Genomic DNA, 14,145 nt, shown 5'->3' with positions numbered 1-14,145 from the left:
TGAAGAAATACTTTCTGGTGTCGCCATGAAATTTTCCGCCCCTGAGTTTGAGCGGGTGCCCTCTTGTGGCCGAGGGTCCCTTGAGAAAGAAAATATCATCTTCCACTTCGACAGATCCCGTGAGATACTTAAATGTTTCGATCATGTCTCCCCTCTCCCTACGTTCCTCGAGAGTGTAGAGCTGCAATTTGTTCAGTCTCTCTTCGTACGAGAGACCCTTGAGCCCCGAGATCATCCTGGTGGCCGTCCACTGAACCGATTCAATTCTGCGCACATCTTTACTGTAATGTGGCCTCCAGAATTGCACACAGTACTCCAGATGAGGTCTAAGACCGAGCTCCTTATCTTTCTGCCTAAACCCACCTCCCCCGTTCTCTATTTCTGTGGACAACACTCTGCTCCCTGTCTCGTCAGCTTTCAACCTTGAGGTCATCTTTGACTCCTCTCTCTCCTCTACTCAGATCCAACAGACTCCTAAAGCCTGTCACTTCTTCCTTTATAATATTACCAAAATCTGACCTCTCCTCTCTGAGCACACTACCAAAACCCTTATCCATACTTTCATCACCTCTCGCTTAGAGTACTTCAACTTGCTTCTCTCATTTTTTTGGTTCAACCATCTCTCTCCCCTTCAATCCAGTAAGAGCCATCATGCTCGCATTACCCCTCTCCTGAAGTCACTTCTCTGGCTGCCTATCCATTTCTGAATACATGTGCACTCACTCTGCAGCTCTTCAATATCTATCCATATTCATCTCCTCCTCTGCTCCCTCCCCCCCCCCTGTGAACTCCGTTCATTGGACAAGTCCATATTCTCCTCCACTGCCAACTCCAGACACCATACCTTATATCTTGTTGCATCATATGCTTGGAACAAACTGCCTGAGTCATTATGTTAGGCTCTTTCTCTAGCAGTATTCAAATCCAAGCTAAAAGCCCAGTTTTTCAAGGTTGCTTTCAACTCTTAACTCCTACTCACCATAAAATTACCATACCTATATCCATCCTATCACTCTCTGTAAGAAACTCCCCAACCTCTATATGTCCTCTGTCTCTGTCTAAATTAGATTGTAAGCTCGCCCGAGCAGGGACCATCTATTACATGTTAAATATACAGTGCTGTGTATGCCTCTTAGCACTATAGAAATGATTAATAGTAGTAGTAGTATTCTGGAATCCAGTTTAATATCTGGATATCAAGAAGGGTCATTGTGAGACCACACTTTAAGGGAGGAGTTATCAACCTGGGCTACAGTTAAGATGGGTTATTTTACCACAAGTCATGTTATTTTAGCACAGAGTCTCATTAAATAAAATGGGACTTTGTGATAAAATAACCCATCTTAATGGTAGCCTATGTTGATAACGTCCTCCTACCAGTAGTTCTAAAATATGATTATCCGATTCACTTTGACAGCCTTGGGGCTTTTGCTGAGTCAGGCCCGCCTCTGATGATACAACGTCCTCTTTCCTCAGAGGCAGCACGACCCATCAAAGGACCCAAGGCTGCCTTAGTAAATCACTGCGCTGGCAAGTACCGAGAGGTGCTGGGAGGGGAGAAAGTCACTGTTGGAGTCTGGGAAACTGCTGGACAAGGGAAAATAAAGGAACAGGTGCTACTGGACATGGAGGGAAGGAGAAGGAGAGATGCTGCTGGGAGGGGAGGAGGGAAAGGGAAGGGAAGAGAGTTACTGCTGGACAGGGGGAAGAGGAAAGAGAGAAGGAAATAAGGAAGGAAATAGCTGGCAGGAAGATTAGAGGAGGGGAAGGAGTCAGTGTGGAATGGAGAGATCAGATGAGGGAAAGGGGAGAGATTGAAAAATGAAAAAGTAGAGAGAGATTGCTGGGAAGGGGATCAGCAGAGAAATAAGGAGAGGGAAAAAGATGCTAGATCTGGTGTAGGAGAGAGAAAAATGAAGAGAGCTGGAATGAATCATGTAAAAAAGAGAGAGTGGGCGCAGGCTGGATGGAAAGGGAAAGGGGCATAGAAAGAAGACAGATACGATATCAAAGGGGGAGAGGGCAGACAGTGGATGGAAGGGGCAGATGCTGGATTGAAGAGACAGAGAGGGCAGACGCTGGAAGGAAGAGAGTGAAAAGAAGATGATAGCAGAAACCAAAGACAACAAAAGGTAGAAAAAATAATTTTATTTCTATTTTGTGATTAGAATATATCCGATTTGAAATATATTTTTCGCTCCATAAGACGCACTTTTTCCACCTCTAAAAGGGGGTGGAAATGTAAGTGCGTCTCATGAAGCAAAGATACAAATTAAGGCCGCTGCTGCCGCAACTTTTAAACCCCCCCTGCCGCCGCTACATATTTTATACCCCCTCCCGCCTCTGTGTCTTTTAACCCCCCCCCCCGCAGCCGCGTCTTTCAAACCCCCCCTGCTGCTGCCGCATTTTTTAACCCCCCCCCCCCCCCCCCCGGCTGCATTTTTTTTTTTTTTTTTTTTTTTTAAACCCCGCCACTCCTTAATCTTTAAAACCCACCCGCCCGCTCGCTGCCACAGTACCTGGTGATCCAGTGTATTTCCCGGCCAGCGGCACACAGGCCAGAAGTGCAGGTATGAGGAGCAAGCCCCCCGCGCTCCCGCCTGGGCCTGCTCCGATCTCCGAATGGCTGCAGTCAACTCTCACGGGACTCACAAGAACTGACTGCAGCCATTCCGAGATTGACGTGGGCCCAGGCAGGAGCGCAGAGAGCTTGCTCCTGATCCCTGTGCTTCTAGCCTGTGCGCCTGCTAGCTGGGAAAATGAGAGCCGTCTAAACAGTGAGGAATTTAAAAAGGTACTGAAGGGATATGAATAAAGGTACAGGAGGGGGGATGATTAAAAAAGGTACTGGGGTGGTATGTGGAGGATGATTTAAGGTACTGGGGAGCACGTGGTTGGGGGAATAATTTAAGGTACTGGGGGCACATGGGATGATTTAAGGACATGGGATGATTTAAGGTACTGGGGGGCATGTGGGGGTATGGGGGATGATTTAAGGTACTGGGGGGCATGTGGGGGTATGGGGGATGATTTAAGGTACTGGAGGCATGTGGGGGTATGGGGGATGATTTAAGGTATTGGGGGCATGTGATTGCATGGAGGATGATTTAAGGTACTGGGGGGCATGTGGTTGTATGGGGGATAATTTAAGGTACTGGGAGGGCACATGGGGGATGATTTAAGGACATGGGATGATTTAAGGTACTGGGGCATGTGGGGGTATGAGGGATGATTTAAGGAACTGGGGGGCACGTGGTTGGGGATGATTTAAAGTACTGGGGGGCATGTGGGGGTATGGGGGATGATTTAAGGTATTGGAGGGGTACGTGATGGTTATGGGGCCTACCTGCCACTAGGTCTGCCTGCCTGCCTGTCACTAGGCCACTAGGCCTGCCTGCTCCGTGCTCTGTGGCAGAAACTACCATTCTGGGATTTAAGGGCAAGTTGGACACACATCTTCTTGCAAGACACATTGAGGGATACGAGTGACCAAGGTCCTTGTTGGGGAGCACCTAGCTGAGCCTCCACGGGTGCAGACCACCGGACTAGATGGACCCACGGTCTGATCCGGTGCGGGCATTTCTTATGTTCTTATGTTCTGTCTTGACCTACCACTAGACCACCAGAGGGGGGACAGGGTGCAGAGCCTGGCAGGGAGAATTTGGGTCAGAATGGGGTTTTTTTTCTTGTTTTCCTCCTCTAAATTTAGGGTGCATCTTATGGAGCGAAAAATATGATATATCCTGATAGAGCTGGTGTTAGACATAACTGAGGACTGCAAAGCCCAGGCAGTGCTTCTTTAGCTTCCAGCTGGCTTAGGGCTCTTTCTGACCAAGGGGCACTCCCCTAACACTATTCCTGTCATGTGTGACTGCAGTATTCTGTTAGCATGATATTTCTGTGTAGCATTCTGTAATAATTTGGCTTATTCAGTTTTCTTGATAGTAGAGGGGATCTAAGGGGAGGGGAGACAGGGGTTTTGTTGATCCTTGCTCTGTATTATTTGTATTTATAAAATGTCAATTGTACAGAATATTGTTTCTTTTTATACTTTAATAAAATACATTCAATATAAAATCATAACTGAGGCTTGTGTGGATGGGATCAGATGGTTTGCGGGGACTGAACTCGCGGAAACAGGTTTTTTTAAAATTTCAGTCTTAGTAGTTTGCCGGTCCACAAAATAATTATTTTTTCTTTAGCAACAGCAGCAGATGAATCCAGAGACCAATGGGATAGCACACATCTACCAGCAGGCGAAGATAGAGAAACTGATTAACAGGTGGTCCTATTGGCTGGCCCTCCTCCTGTATCTCCAGTATGCTCCCTCTCCCAGCAGGCGATGGTCGCTATTTGAATAGCTCCTGGATTCTGGCTGTGACTGGAACTTTATTTACTCCTGTTGAGGTTTCTCTTCAGTGAGACTGCCATTTTGTTTCTCCTCTTGAGGTTTCTCTTCAGTGAGCTGGCAATGCTATTTCTCCTGTTGAGATTTTCTCTTCAGTGAGACGGGTGTCTGGCTGAATGGTGCCGGTTTAGGGGTTATACCTGGGCCTCCCCAGGTCCTTGCCTCACCCTCCTTCCATTGCTAGAGGATCTGGCTGGGTCTCAGTTTTTTTCTTCTTTCCTTTTTCTGTTTTAAAAAAAAAAAAAAAATGGAGACCACAGTTGCTACATTCTGCTCTGTTAGTGCTGCATATCCAGCTCTAATTGGCTTCAGCCGGCCCTAACAACAACCTTGTGAGTATGTATGTGGTTTTTACTGTTTGAACTTCAGGCTCTGTTTGGGAGTCTTAGTACTGTGGGTTCGGTCAATGTATGTTTAAGGAATGGATATTTTATTGAGGCTAAGTTTTATGACTAGAAATCCGTTGAGGGAGCCGGGACTTTCCCGCCCTTTGCATACACGTGCTTGGTTTCCTTGTTGGTTGCAGCGCGGCAGTAGTGGTGCGATTTCATGCTCGCACTTGTTCTTCTCGTTGGGTTTCAGTGCAGCAGTAGTAGTCCTGTTTATTCCGAGGCTCTCTTTCATCGGTGTTTGTCGCGGCCATGTGCAGGTGCCAGTTTATAGCAGCGCGCAAGAGATAGGACATGTTTTTTTTTGGCGCTGTGGGAAGCACCACACTGTTCTACTTATTCCCCGAGTCTGATTTTTTTTCTTTGCAGGCCGCGGCGGGGTAAATTTTGCGGGGCTTGAATCTGACTATGTTTCTAGGAGTGTTGATACAGTGGCCACATATCGGCGAGAATCAGGCGCGCGCGTGGGTCTCTGGCGATGGTGGGAGAACTGCAGCATTCCGGTAGTTTATTTCCAGCTGACTTTGGTCAGGGTATGCTGCGGCTTCGCTCCTTTCCGGTTCAGACAAGTTGTACGTGTTTCACCAGCTTTGGGACAAGCTTGGGCAGATTTATATGTCTATGTCTGTGTTCCTGCTGTATTCACTTGAAGGAAGCTTCTAGTTTAATCGGACTTGGGTTAGCACTCAAGGGGATTACCAGAGAGACTCTGACATGTGCTAGGTCACCCAGTCTCGGTTTGTCTCCGGACTGAGTCGACATAAGGCACAGTGAGATCAGCAGTAAGATAGTGCCCTATATTTCACAAGGGTATCTCATTGTCTCTCTTGGGGTCCCTGCAGATTGAGCCTTTGTCTGTTGGTAACTGTTCTTCTTATTTGGGCCTCTGTGTTGCGCTGCATGTGTCTAGTAGTGGCATAGGTAGTACTAATAGTTTCCAAGTTCGGGCTGTCTCTAAGGGCATAATGACACTTTGTATCTTCCTGCGGCCAGGACTCTCTTTCTCTATTTCTGAGAGGGCCTGGACTTCAGATTTCCATGCTTATCACGCTGGTTTCTCCTGTCGCCATCTTCTCATGGCACATGCTATACGGACCCCCCGACCAGACAGGAAGGGCTGTGCATCTCCTTCTAACCAGGTGCCAGTTACCTATTCTATCAAACCCGCGGAGGAGCGCACGCTATGTGGCAGTTAGCCTCATCCCTGAAGCTCTCATTAGTGATGTGCGCTTTGTCTGATGCCTGTTAGGATGCTGTTGTTTTCCACGGGGCAGTAGATGCAGCATCTTGATTGCGTCTAGTACGTATTTACTTTAAAAGACATATGTATTTCGCTCACGTTGCATGGAGTTAGTACTGTTTTCATGGTTCCAGTATACTCCTCTTTACATTGCAAAACTTGATTTTTCCTAGGAGAATTTCTTTCTTCTTACAGATCCTACAGTTCTCATCCTGCCTTTCCCTGACCTTCTGCACTTCATTCTGAGGGGATCTTGACTTCTTCCAATGATTTTTCAGGCTTTCTCATGAGGGAGAAAACGCTATAATGTCAGGTCAGGGGGCTATGAACATTTTTCAGGATGCTTGCAACTTTGCATCCTCCTCAGGTTTCCGGTTTGTTCTTGGAGTCTCTATGTTTTCTGTTTCCCTTTTAAGTGTTATTGGTCCTCAGGGCAGTTCTTGTAGTTCTTCAGGAACTAAGGGACGTTGTTCCACTTACTGCATGGTGCCCAAGATGGGGGCATTGGGCAGGCTGGATCCCATTCTGTTGAATTAGTTTCTCAGGGTTACACATTTCTGCAGAAAAACTGGGAGAATATTTACATTTTCACTATGGACTGCGGTTTGCTTGCCTCTCTTGGAGCAGCGCTTTTGATTTTGGCACATGCCATTTCGCCTACCCAAGGCTTCACAAAACATTTTAGGAAATGTGGGCAGTGGTGCCATTTTGGCGCTACAAGGCGATTCACCTAATTTCTTCTTGACAATGCTTGATTCGGACGTCTTCCAGTCGGACCATTTGATTGACACGAAAAGGGTGGTTTCTTTTCCTCAGTTCTTTGGATGTGAATCTTCGAATTTGCACAGCGCTCTTTTCTCCTGTACTATTTATAGGTATATCGGGGAGATGTTTTTATTCATATAGGAGAGAACAGTGTTTCTTCCCAGAGACTAGGGCTATGGGTCACAGTCTCAGGTTTGCATTCTTCTTCGGTCACCATGACCAAGAGTATGGGATTCTGTACAGCTTCTAGGATCCATATTGCTGACTTCACTGGGAACTTTGGCTTGCTTTCCCATTATAACGCTACAGCAGTCGCTTTTGTTCCGGTAGTTCCCGGTATCTCAGGCCTCCAATTCTTTGGTAGGCTCCTCAAGCATCGATCTATTTGATTTGGTGGCTTGGTGAGATTTCTCTTTTCAAAGGCATGCCTCGGTCTTTGCTGGACTAGCTCATGGCCACCAATAATCCCGGGCTGTCGAGTTGAGGGGCTCGGTGCCTTCCATCCTCAGCTCCAGGAGTCTAGTCTTAAGAGGTGACTCAGTACTTGTTCATTCTTCTACTCTGGAGCATGGTCAGGCCACCGTTTCTGGAGCTTCAGTCCATTCTTCCGGAATGACGCTGAAGGTCTTTTCAGTCAGTATTATGATGGGGGTATTTCTCTACAGCCTGGGCAGTAGGTGATGTACTCTGTTGGCAGGTAAAGTTGTGGTTCTATTTCAATGGGTGGACCCTCATCTTCCTTTTCTGTTGCCAGGTCATTTTATGGGTCAGGAAAAGAGTTTGGATAGACTTTCTCTCTGAGAAATCTGTGCATGGCCCTTTTATTGTATGTTACAGTGTACAGCGCTGTGTACGCTCTAGAAAGTGTAAATGTTAGTACTAGTGAAATCTTCTACATCCTGGATATTGAGAATTTTGGCTCAGGCGTTCCAGCTCTTTTTATGGAAGTGAGATCTCCTGGAACTAGACTTCATGGCCTCGTCTCAAAATTGTAAGCTTCCTAGCTTCTTTGGCAGGCACAGGGAGTGGGAGTCAGATGGGGTAGCAGCGTGGCATTTTTTCTCGCCTCTGGTTTCTCTTTTTTTCAGTGTTTTCCCCTGGCTGATGTTGGCTTCGATTTCCCATCTCAAGCTCGCTTTCAGGGCACAGTATTTGTAGAATCTCTGGATTGGCTGCGCCTTCCTTGCTATGCGGATCTGATGAGTCTTTCGACAGCCGGACTGTTGAGTTTCCTGGTATCTCTGGATTTGCTCACCTAGGGTCCGATCAACATGGATATTTGTACTACTTTGGTATTGCGACCTAGCTTTTGCAAAGTCATAGCTGACGTAAGGATTATGCGAAGCAGGTTGTTTCTTCTCTTATCCAGGCGATACAGACGTCTTCACCTGTGGCTTCTGCTTCCTTTTGGAGGTTTTTCCTTTCTTGGGTACTTCTCAACATTTGCACCCTTCCAGAGTTCTTTTTTGGCACAAGGGCTTAGCGTTCAATTCCCTTCGGCTTCAAGTGCCATTCTTAGCTTGTTACAAGGACTAGGTATATTGCTCTTCGATTACTTCTCAGCTTCATATAGTTCAGTTCCTAAATGTACATCTCTTAGAAAGTACAGTATTAAGGTACTTCTTTGCAGTTTACCGAAGGCTTCATTTCATCCTTGTCTTTTGAGACTCTAAAGGACTGTGCCATTGAACACGGGGTTTTGAATTCAGCTCGTCGGTTTTCTGAGTTGCAGGCCTTGTTTGGCGGGGATTCCTATTTCTGATTTACAAAATCTGGGGTGTCAGTTCGGAGGGTACCACAATTTCTTTCTAAGGAGGTACTCCTTTCTTTTATGACACTCTCACTTTTCCTTCCTTCTTCCTGGGAGGAGAAATGGGGAGACATGCTTTTATTCACTGCATTTTTTGAAAGTGCATAGCATTCTCCGCGAACTAGGTTTCTAACGACTTTTAGTTGTTTAGATCACCTTTTTGTATTCTTCATGGGACGCCTCAAACGTATGGCGGCGTCCAAAGCCTCTATCGCTCGATGGGTCCCGGAGGACATTCTTTACGCTTGCTTGATGGCAGGGAAGCGGTTGGCGAAAGAACTTCATGCCCATTCCGTCAGAACGATGGCTACTTCTTGGATTCGGTCCAGAGGTTTTTTTCCTTGGAGGAGTTTTGTCTCGCGGCTACTTGGTCTTCCGAGAGTGCTTTATATCAGCATAACCAGTTGGATGTGGGGGTGCATGCGTTGGATGCATTTAGTGCTTCAGTTGTTGCGGAGGCGGCGTTTGCTTCCCACCCAGATTGAGGATTGCTTTGCTACATCCCATTGGTCTCTGGATTCATCTGCTGTTGTTGCTAAGGAAGGAAAAATTATGTTCTTACCTGTTAATTTTCTTACCTTTAGACGCAGCAGATGAATCCAGAGCCCCACCCTTTCTGGATATTGCCTGTCGGTTTTTTCTTTTCCAACTTTCGAACTTTGTTATTATTGATGATTGTATTCTGTATTATTGCCCTTTGAGATTTGTTATGGGAAAGAAGTTTTTTACATGCTATGCCTATTGCTGGTTATGTGTGCTTGGGCAAGGAGCTATACTGATGAGACAGGAGGAGTGCCAGCCAATAGGACCACCTGTTAATCAGTTTCTCTATCTCCGCCTGCTGGTAGATGTGAGCTATCCCATTGGTCTCTGGATTCATCTGCTGCGTCTAAAGGAAAGAAAATTAACAAGTAAGAACATAATTTTTCCATTTCCACCGGTCCATAGGTGTAAAAAGGTTGAAGAACACTAGTCTAGTGTAAATTCTGGTGCAAAGTTGTTTTGGTACCATAGCATAAGATTGTTGCTCATCATTCCTAATTCTGGTAACAAAAAGAGCAGCCAAACTAAGCAGAGAATCAAATTTAGCTCCCCTCCCCAAGTTTGGCAATATGTGATGCTATTACTGTTTGATTCTTAACAGAAACTGCTTTTCTTTTTCGTGCAGATACTTAATGGCAATGACAGGAAGAAGCCACATTGGACTTCAGCAGCTTTCATCATTAACAGCATCAGCAAGAACACTTTTAGGGCCAGTAAAATTCTCTAAATTTATAGTAGATCAAAGCACCCATGAAACTGTTTTGACAAGTTCTGCATTTCGACTTGTTGAAGGTTTGAATTTGACCAGCGCAGTTGGACAGCTTCTGTATGAGACTGTTCAGACACACAATAAGGTATATAAAACAGGGACAACCAGCCTGTTGTTTCTTGTTGGAGCTTGGAGCAGTGCCGCATTAGAATGCCTACAGCAAGGTATTCCTGTTTCATTGATTGCATCAGCAATGTCAGAAGGTCTGAACTCTTGCATTGAAGAAGTTCAGTCACTCCAGATCCCATTGCCTAACATATATAAGAAGACTGTCCATGAAAGTAGACCAGGTGACAGCTTTCCACCCAAGCTTGTGCCCAGTCAGGCCAATGTTTGTTTAATAAACAAAGAACAACTTACAGGAAGAGCTTACTTTCAGCAAAAAAACCCTCATGATCTTGGAAAAATAAATTGTGAGTTTCCTACCAGCACAGCAGCTTCATCTGAGCCAGAACACGAGCCTTCACATTGGATCCTTGCACATAGTTTTCCTAGTAGCAGAGCAAAATTAACTCACAGCAGGCATTTGAACAGGTCAGAGAAAAGCTGCTGTCAGTCCCAAAAGTTTGAGAGTTCTCAGGAGCAAGCTGTGGATCCTGCAGGTGTTCTGGCTGAAGGTTATCATTTGGGAAGACTGACAATGTCTTTGAGTCACGGAAGTCAGCATTGCATGAAGCTAGTGGAAGGTGTTGTTGCATGCATGCAACAGAATGTGGACAAAATGAGTAATGTACATTTTGATATTCTAGACATTGTTACTTGTTGTCTTCCTGGTTTGTCCAGTAGCCTCTCCTGTGTCTGTTCTGGATATATTACGTCATTGTCAGTAGAAAGCATCATGGTTGTGAAACATCTGCAAGATAAACCTCTTCGATGTCTTCTTCTTGAAGGTGATTTAACCGATAATTATCGCCATGTGGGGTTCGATAGGATTTCCAATATGAAAAAGTCATCTGATCGCATTAACATTGTAGGAAGTAGCTTGGAAGATAAATGGGTAAAGAGTGCAATAAAAATGTTAATTGAATTAAATGTGAATTTAATTTTAGTGAAAGGATATGTCTCAGAAAGTTTAGTGGAACAGTGTATTCCAAAGAACATATTAATAATCAGTCAAGTGAATCACAACGTTTTACAGGCTTTTTGCGAGGTCACTGGAGCCATTCCTGTGACGTACCTTACACAGGTGACTATGTGTTGTGTAGGTACTGACACCTACGTAAGTATTTGGAAGATAGATAACTCAGGTACAGTACACTTAGACCATGGATTGGTGATCAATGTTAATGCTCCTAGAATTTCTCTGGTGACAGCTGTGCTGGGTAATGCCCTACCTGCAAAGATGCAAGCCATGGAGGATGAGTTTTGGAGCTGTGCTTATAGGTTGAACCATGCCCTAATGGACCAGAAAGTCTTTATTGGTGGGGGTGGGGTTGAACTTTTGTGCATCAGCCACCTTCAAAAACTAGAAACACTTCCTTTAAAACAAAAGAACAAAAGGTGTACTGGAAAGTTTGATTATACTTCATCTTGGCTAGCTGGGTGCGCTGACCACTACAAAGCAAACGTCCTTAAAGCTATGGCAGACGGTTGGTTTAAATACATTGCTACTGTCATGTGCAACACCACTAAATGCAGGTCAGAGTTAGAAGCCAGGACGTTAATACAGAATCACCTCCAGAAAATATCAAAGCTCAGTTCTCCTATAGCATACATCTGTAAAGAATATACCAAAGACCTTGTGTATGTGGATTTTCCTAACAAATCTGAAGACAAATTTGAGATCTATGACAGTGTTACACCTAAGCTAGAGGCATGGCGCCAGGCTCTTGATTTAACCCTACTAGTACTTCAGACAGATGCTGAAATTCTCACAGGTTCATGGACATCCAAGCAGTTGTTAAGCTCTCGGAGATCAGTGAATGAATTTGTATTGCTATAGCACTCTGTAAGCTTAGCTGCAAATCTTCCAAAACCATGTCCCTCTGGTATGTGGTTGAGCAACTTTTATATTCTTAACCCATGAAATGTCTTCTGAAAATTCATTATTGCCGCCATGGGTTGTAAATGTTAATTGCTCACAGATTTGGTTTTCGACTATGAACTTAATATTCCTTGATCACCAAATTGTAAAGCAAATGTTTTAGGAACTATTCATCTGTGAACATTCTCCACAACATGAATGTTTTCAGGTACAGTACAAGCCTTTAGTTGTGATTGGAGGTGCTTTGCGAGGTGTGGTACATTATACTGGACAATTACCTTGTATGTATGTGAATTTTGGGCCCCTACAGGTTCCTTCTGCAAATACCTTATTTCACAATGATATTGTACATGTGCATGAGTGTGTGTATTTTATTCAAAACTGAACCCAGAACCTTGTGAAGGAAAAACTTTTATGGCCACTAACCCATTACAGTAAATTTTTAATTTTTGCATTTTATTACTTTTTTTTTGTTGTTCTTTATTCAGTCACACCACTATCAGAAACTAATAAGAAGAAAAACACCTCAAACACCCCAATCAAAAACTGTGGTGTTTGGTTAAACAATAGAGACGTCCACTTCATCTGTGGTTGTTTTAATCGCAGGTCAAAAAAACCTGTATTTATAAATTGATGACTTGTAACTCAATTATCTCATAAAGCAGAAACAGCACTTGCCTTAGCCATGATGCTAACAGGACCTGTTTCACCATCCGCTTTGTCAGGGGATCGAAAAAATACTACCAGAAAAAATAAAAGTGTTAGCCTATATAGAGTGACATTGACAAATAACGCTCAAAAATCTTTCACTTAACTAAGGCCCCCTTTTATCAAGCCATGCTAGGGTTTTTTAAAGCATAGAATTCCTAAGAGTGTCTGAGCTTTTACTGCAGCATCGAGTGATAAAAAAAACCCTAATGTGGCTTAATAAAAGGGGGCCTACATTTCTAAGCGTGGTGTTCTTTTCTGCTCAGAGTGATAACAGAAAAAAGATGGTGCTGGACAAATAACAAAAATGCTGAGGGTCATAACCAATAACTGGTTTTTGTAAGGATGGTGGTGTAATTTAATAATTTATATTCTGTATATCCTACAATTCTCTGTGGATTACAAATTATTCAGGTATTCAAGCATTTTTCCCTAACTGTCCCAGGGTCACAAGGTACAGTGTGGGATTCAAACCCACAACCTCAGGGTGCGGAGGCTATAGCACTAACCACTGCACCACACACTATGTGAGCTATGTCTTGTAAATTATATCCATTTCTTTCTTTTTGAAATAAAAAAAACACCTTAAGAACTGGCACCAAATGATTCAATGGAACGCCTTCCTAAACAAGCTTGCTTTCAACATGCGGATTCTTTTCATGTTTGGGATGTTTGTAAACCACTTAGACATGATTGCTATCTAAGGAGGTTTAAAAGTTTAATGAAACATTAAACAACCATCTGAATTTAAGGTACTGTACTCACCTTTCAGATGAAATTCTAAGAGCCTGGTGCTAGACACAAACAGATTTACTTTCTAGTGCTGCCCAGATGAAAAAACCCTGAATGCTGGTACAGAAAACAAAAAAAAAAAGATCAGTACAAGACTGTAAACTCTTCTGGGACATAATGCTTAAGTATTACATTACATTAGAGATTTCTATTCCATCATTACCTTGTGGTTCAAGGCGGATTACAAAAAGAGTTAAAGAAAGTGGGTTACAAAAGAAGAACATTGGTCATTTCTAGTAACGGTAAAGAGTAGATCAGGTAGTATCAATGAGTCGGGAAGAAGATGGGAAGAGGAAGGTATTCATGGTGTTAAGACTTTTTCAGGGATTTCTTAAAGAGTATAGTCTAGTTCTTTTCTGAACATCTTGTAATCTGGGGTTGTTATCAGTAGATTGGAGATTTGGTTATCTAGTTTTGCTGCTTGAGTGGCCAGGAGGCCATCATATAGTTTTTTTTCCGTTTAACTTCTTTGATTGGAGGGTGAGTGAATGGAGTGTGTGTTTTTCTGTGTCTGGTTGAGGTAGATTGGATGAGGCAGTTGTTCAGGTAAGTTGTATCTCAAAGATTGAGTTAGAGGAGTCAATTGCCACTGCAAACTGGTACAAAACAGGAGAAAAATAAGCTCTCAAATAACACCCAAAGTAGCCAGAATCAGCTGTACGTTATGTAAGATTTCATAGGCTAACCCACAACAGGCAAAGTATAGTAGTCTCTAGGGGAAACAGCATACAGAGGGT

At 43.9% G+C, this 14,145-nt stretch overlaps 1 protein-coding gene across 3 annotated transcripts in view; it reads left to right on the top strand.

Annotated features, from left to right (window-relative positions):
• BBS12 (Bardet-Biedl syndrome 12) overlaps nucleotides 1-12,367 on the top strand; it is a 35,440-nt gene extending 23,073 nt beyond the window's left edge. For all 3 annotated transcript variants that reach the window (XM_033938416.1, XM_033938408.1, XM_033938425.1), the window contains exon 2: nucleotides 9,781-12,367. In XM_033938416.1, the coding sequence (XP_033794307.1) occupies nucleotides 9,788-11,866 (2,079 nt within the window). In that variant the 5' untranslated portion in view covers nucleotides 9,781-9,787 and the 3' untranslated portion in view covers nucleotides 11,867-12,367. The remainder of the gene's footprint in view (nucleotides 1-9,780) is intronic.
• The last annotated feature ends 1,778 nt before the right edge of the window (nucleotides 12,368-14,145 follow it).

The sequence above is a fragment of the Geotrypetes seraphini genome, chromosome 1 (assembly GCF_902459505.1).
Source record: "Geotrypetes seraphini chromosome 1, aGeoSer1.1, whole genome shotgun sequence".
In the NCBI taxonomy this organism is placed as follows: Eukaryota; Metazoa; Chordata; class Amphibia; order Gymnophiona; family Dermophiidae; genus Geotrypetes; species Geotrypetes seraphini.
The sequence above is the reverse complement of the archived record's forward strand: the minus strand, read 5'-3'. Positions and strand labels throughout refer to the sequence as shown.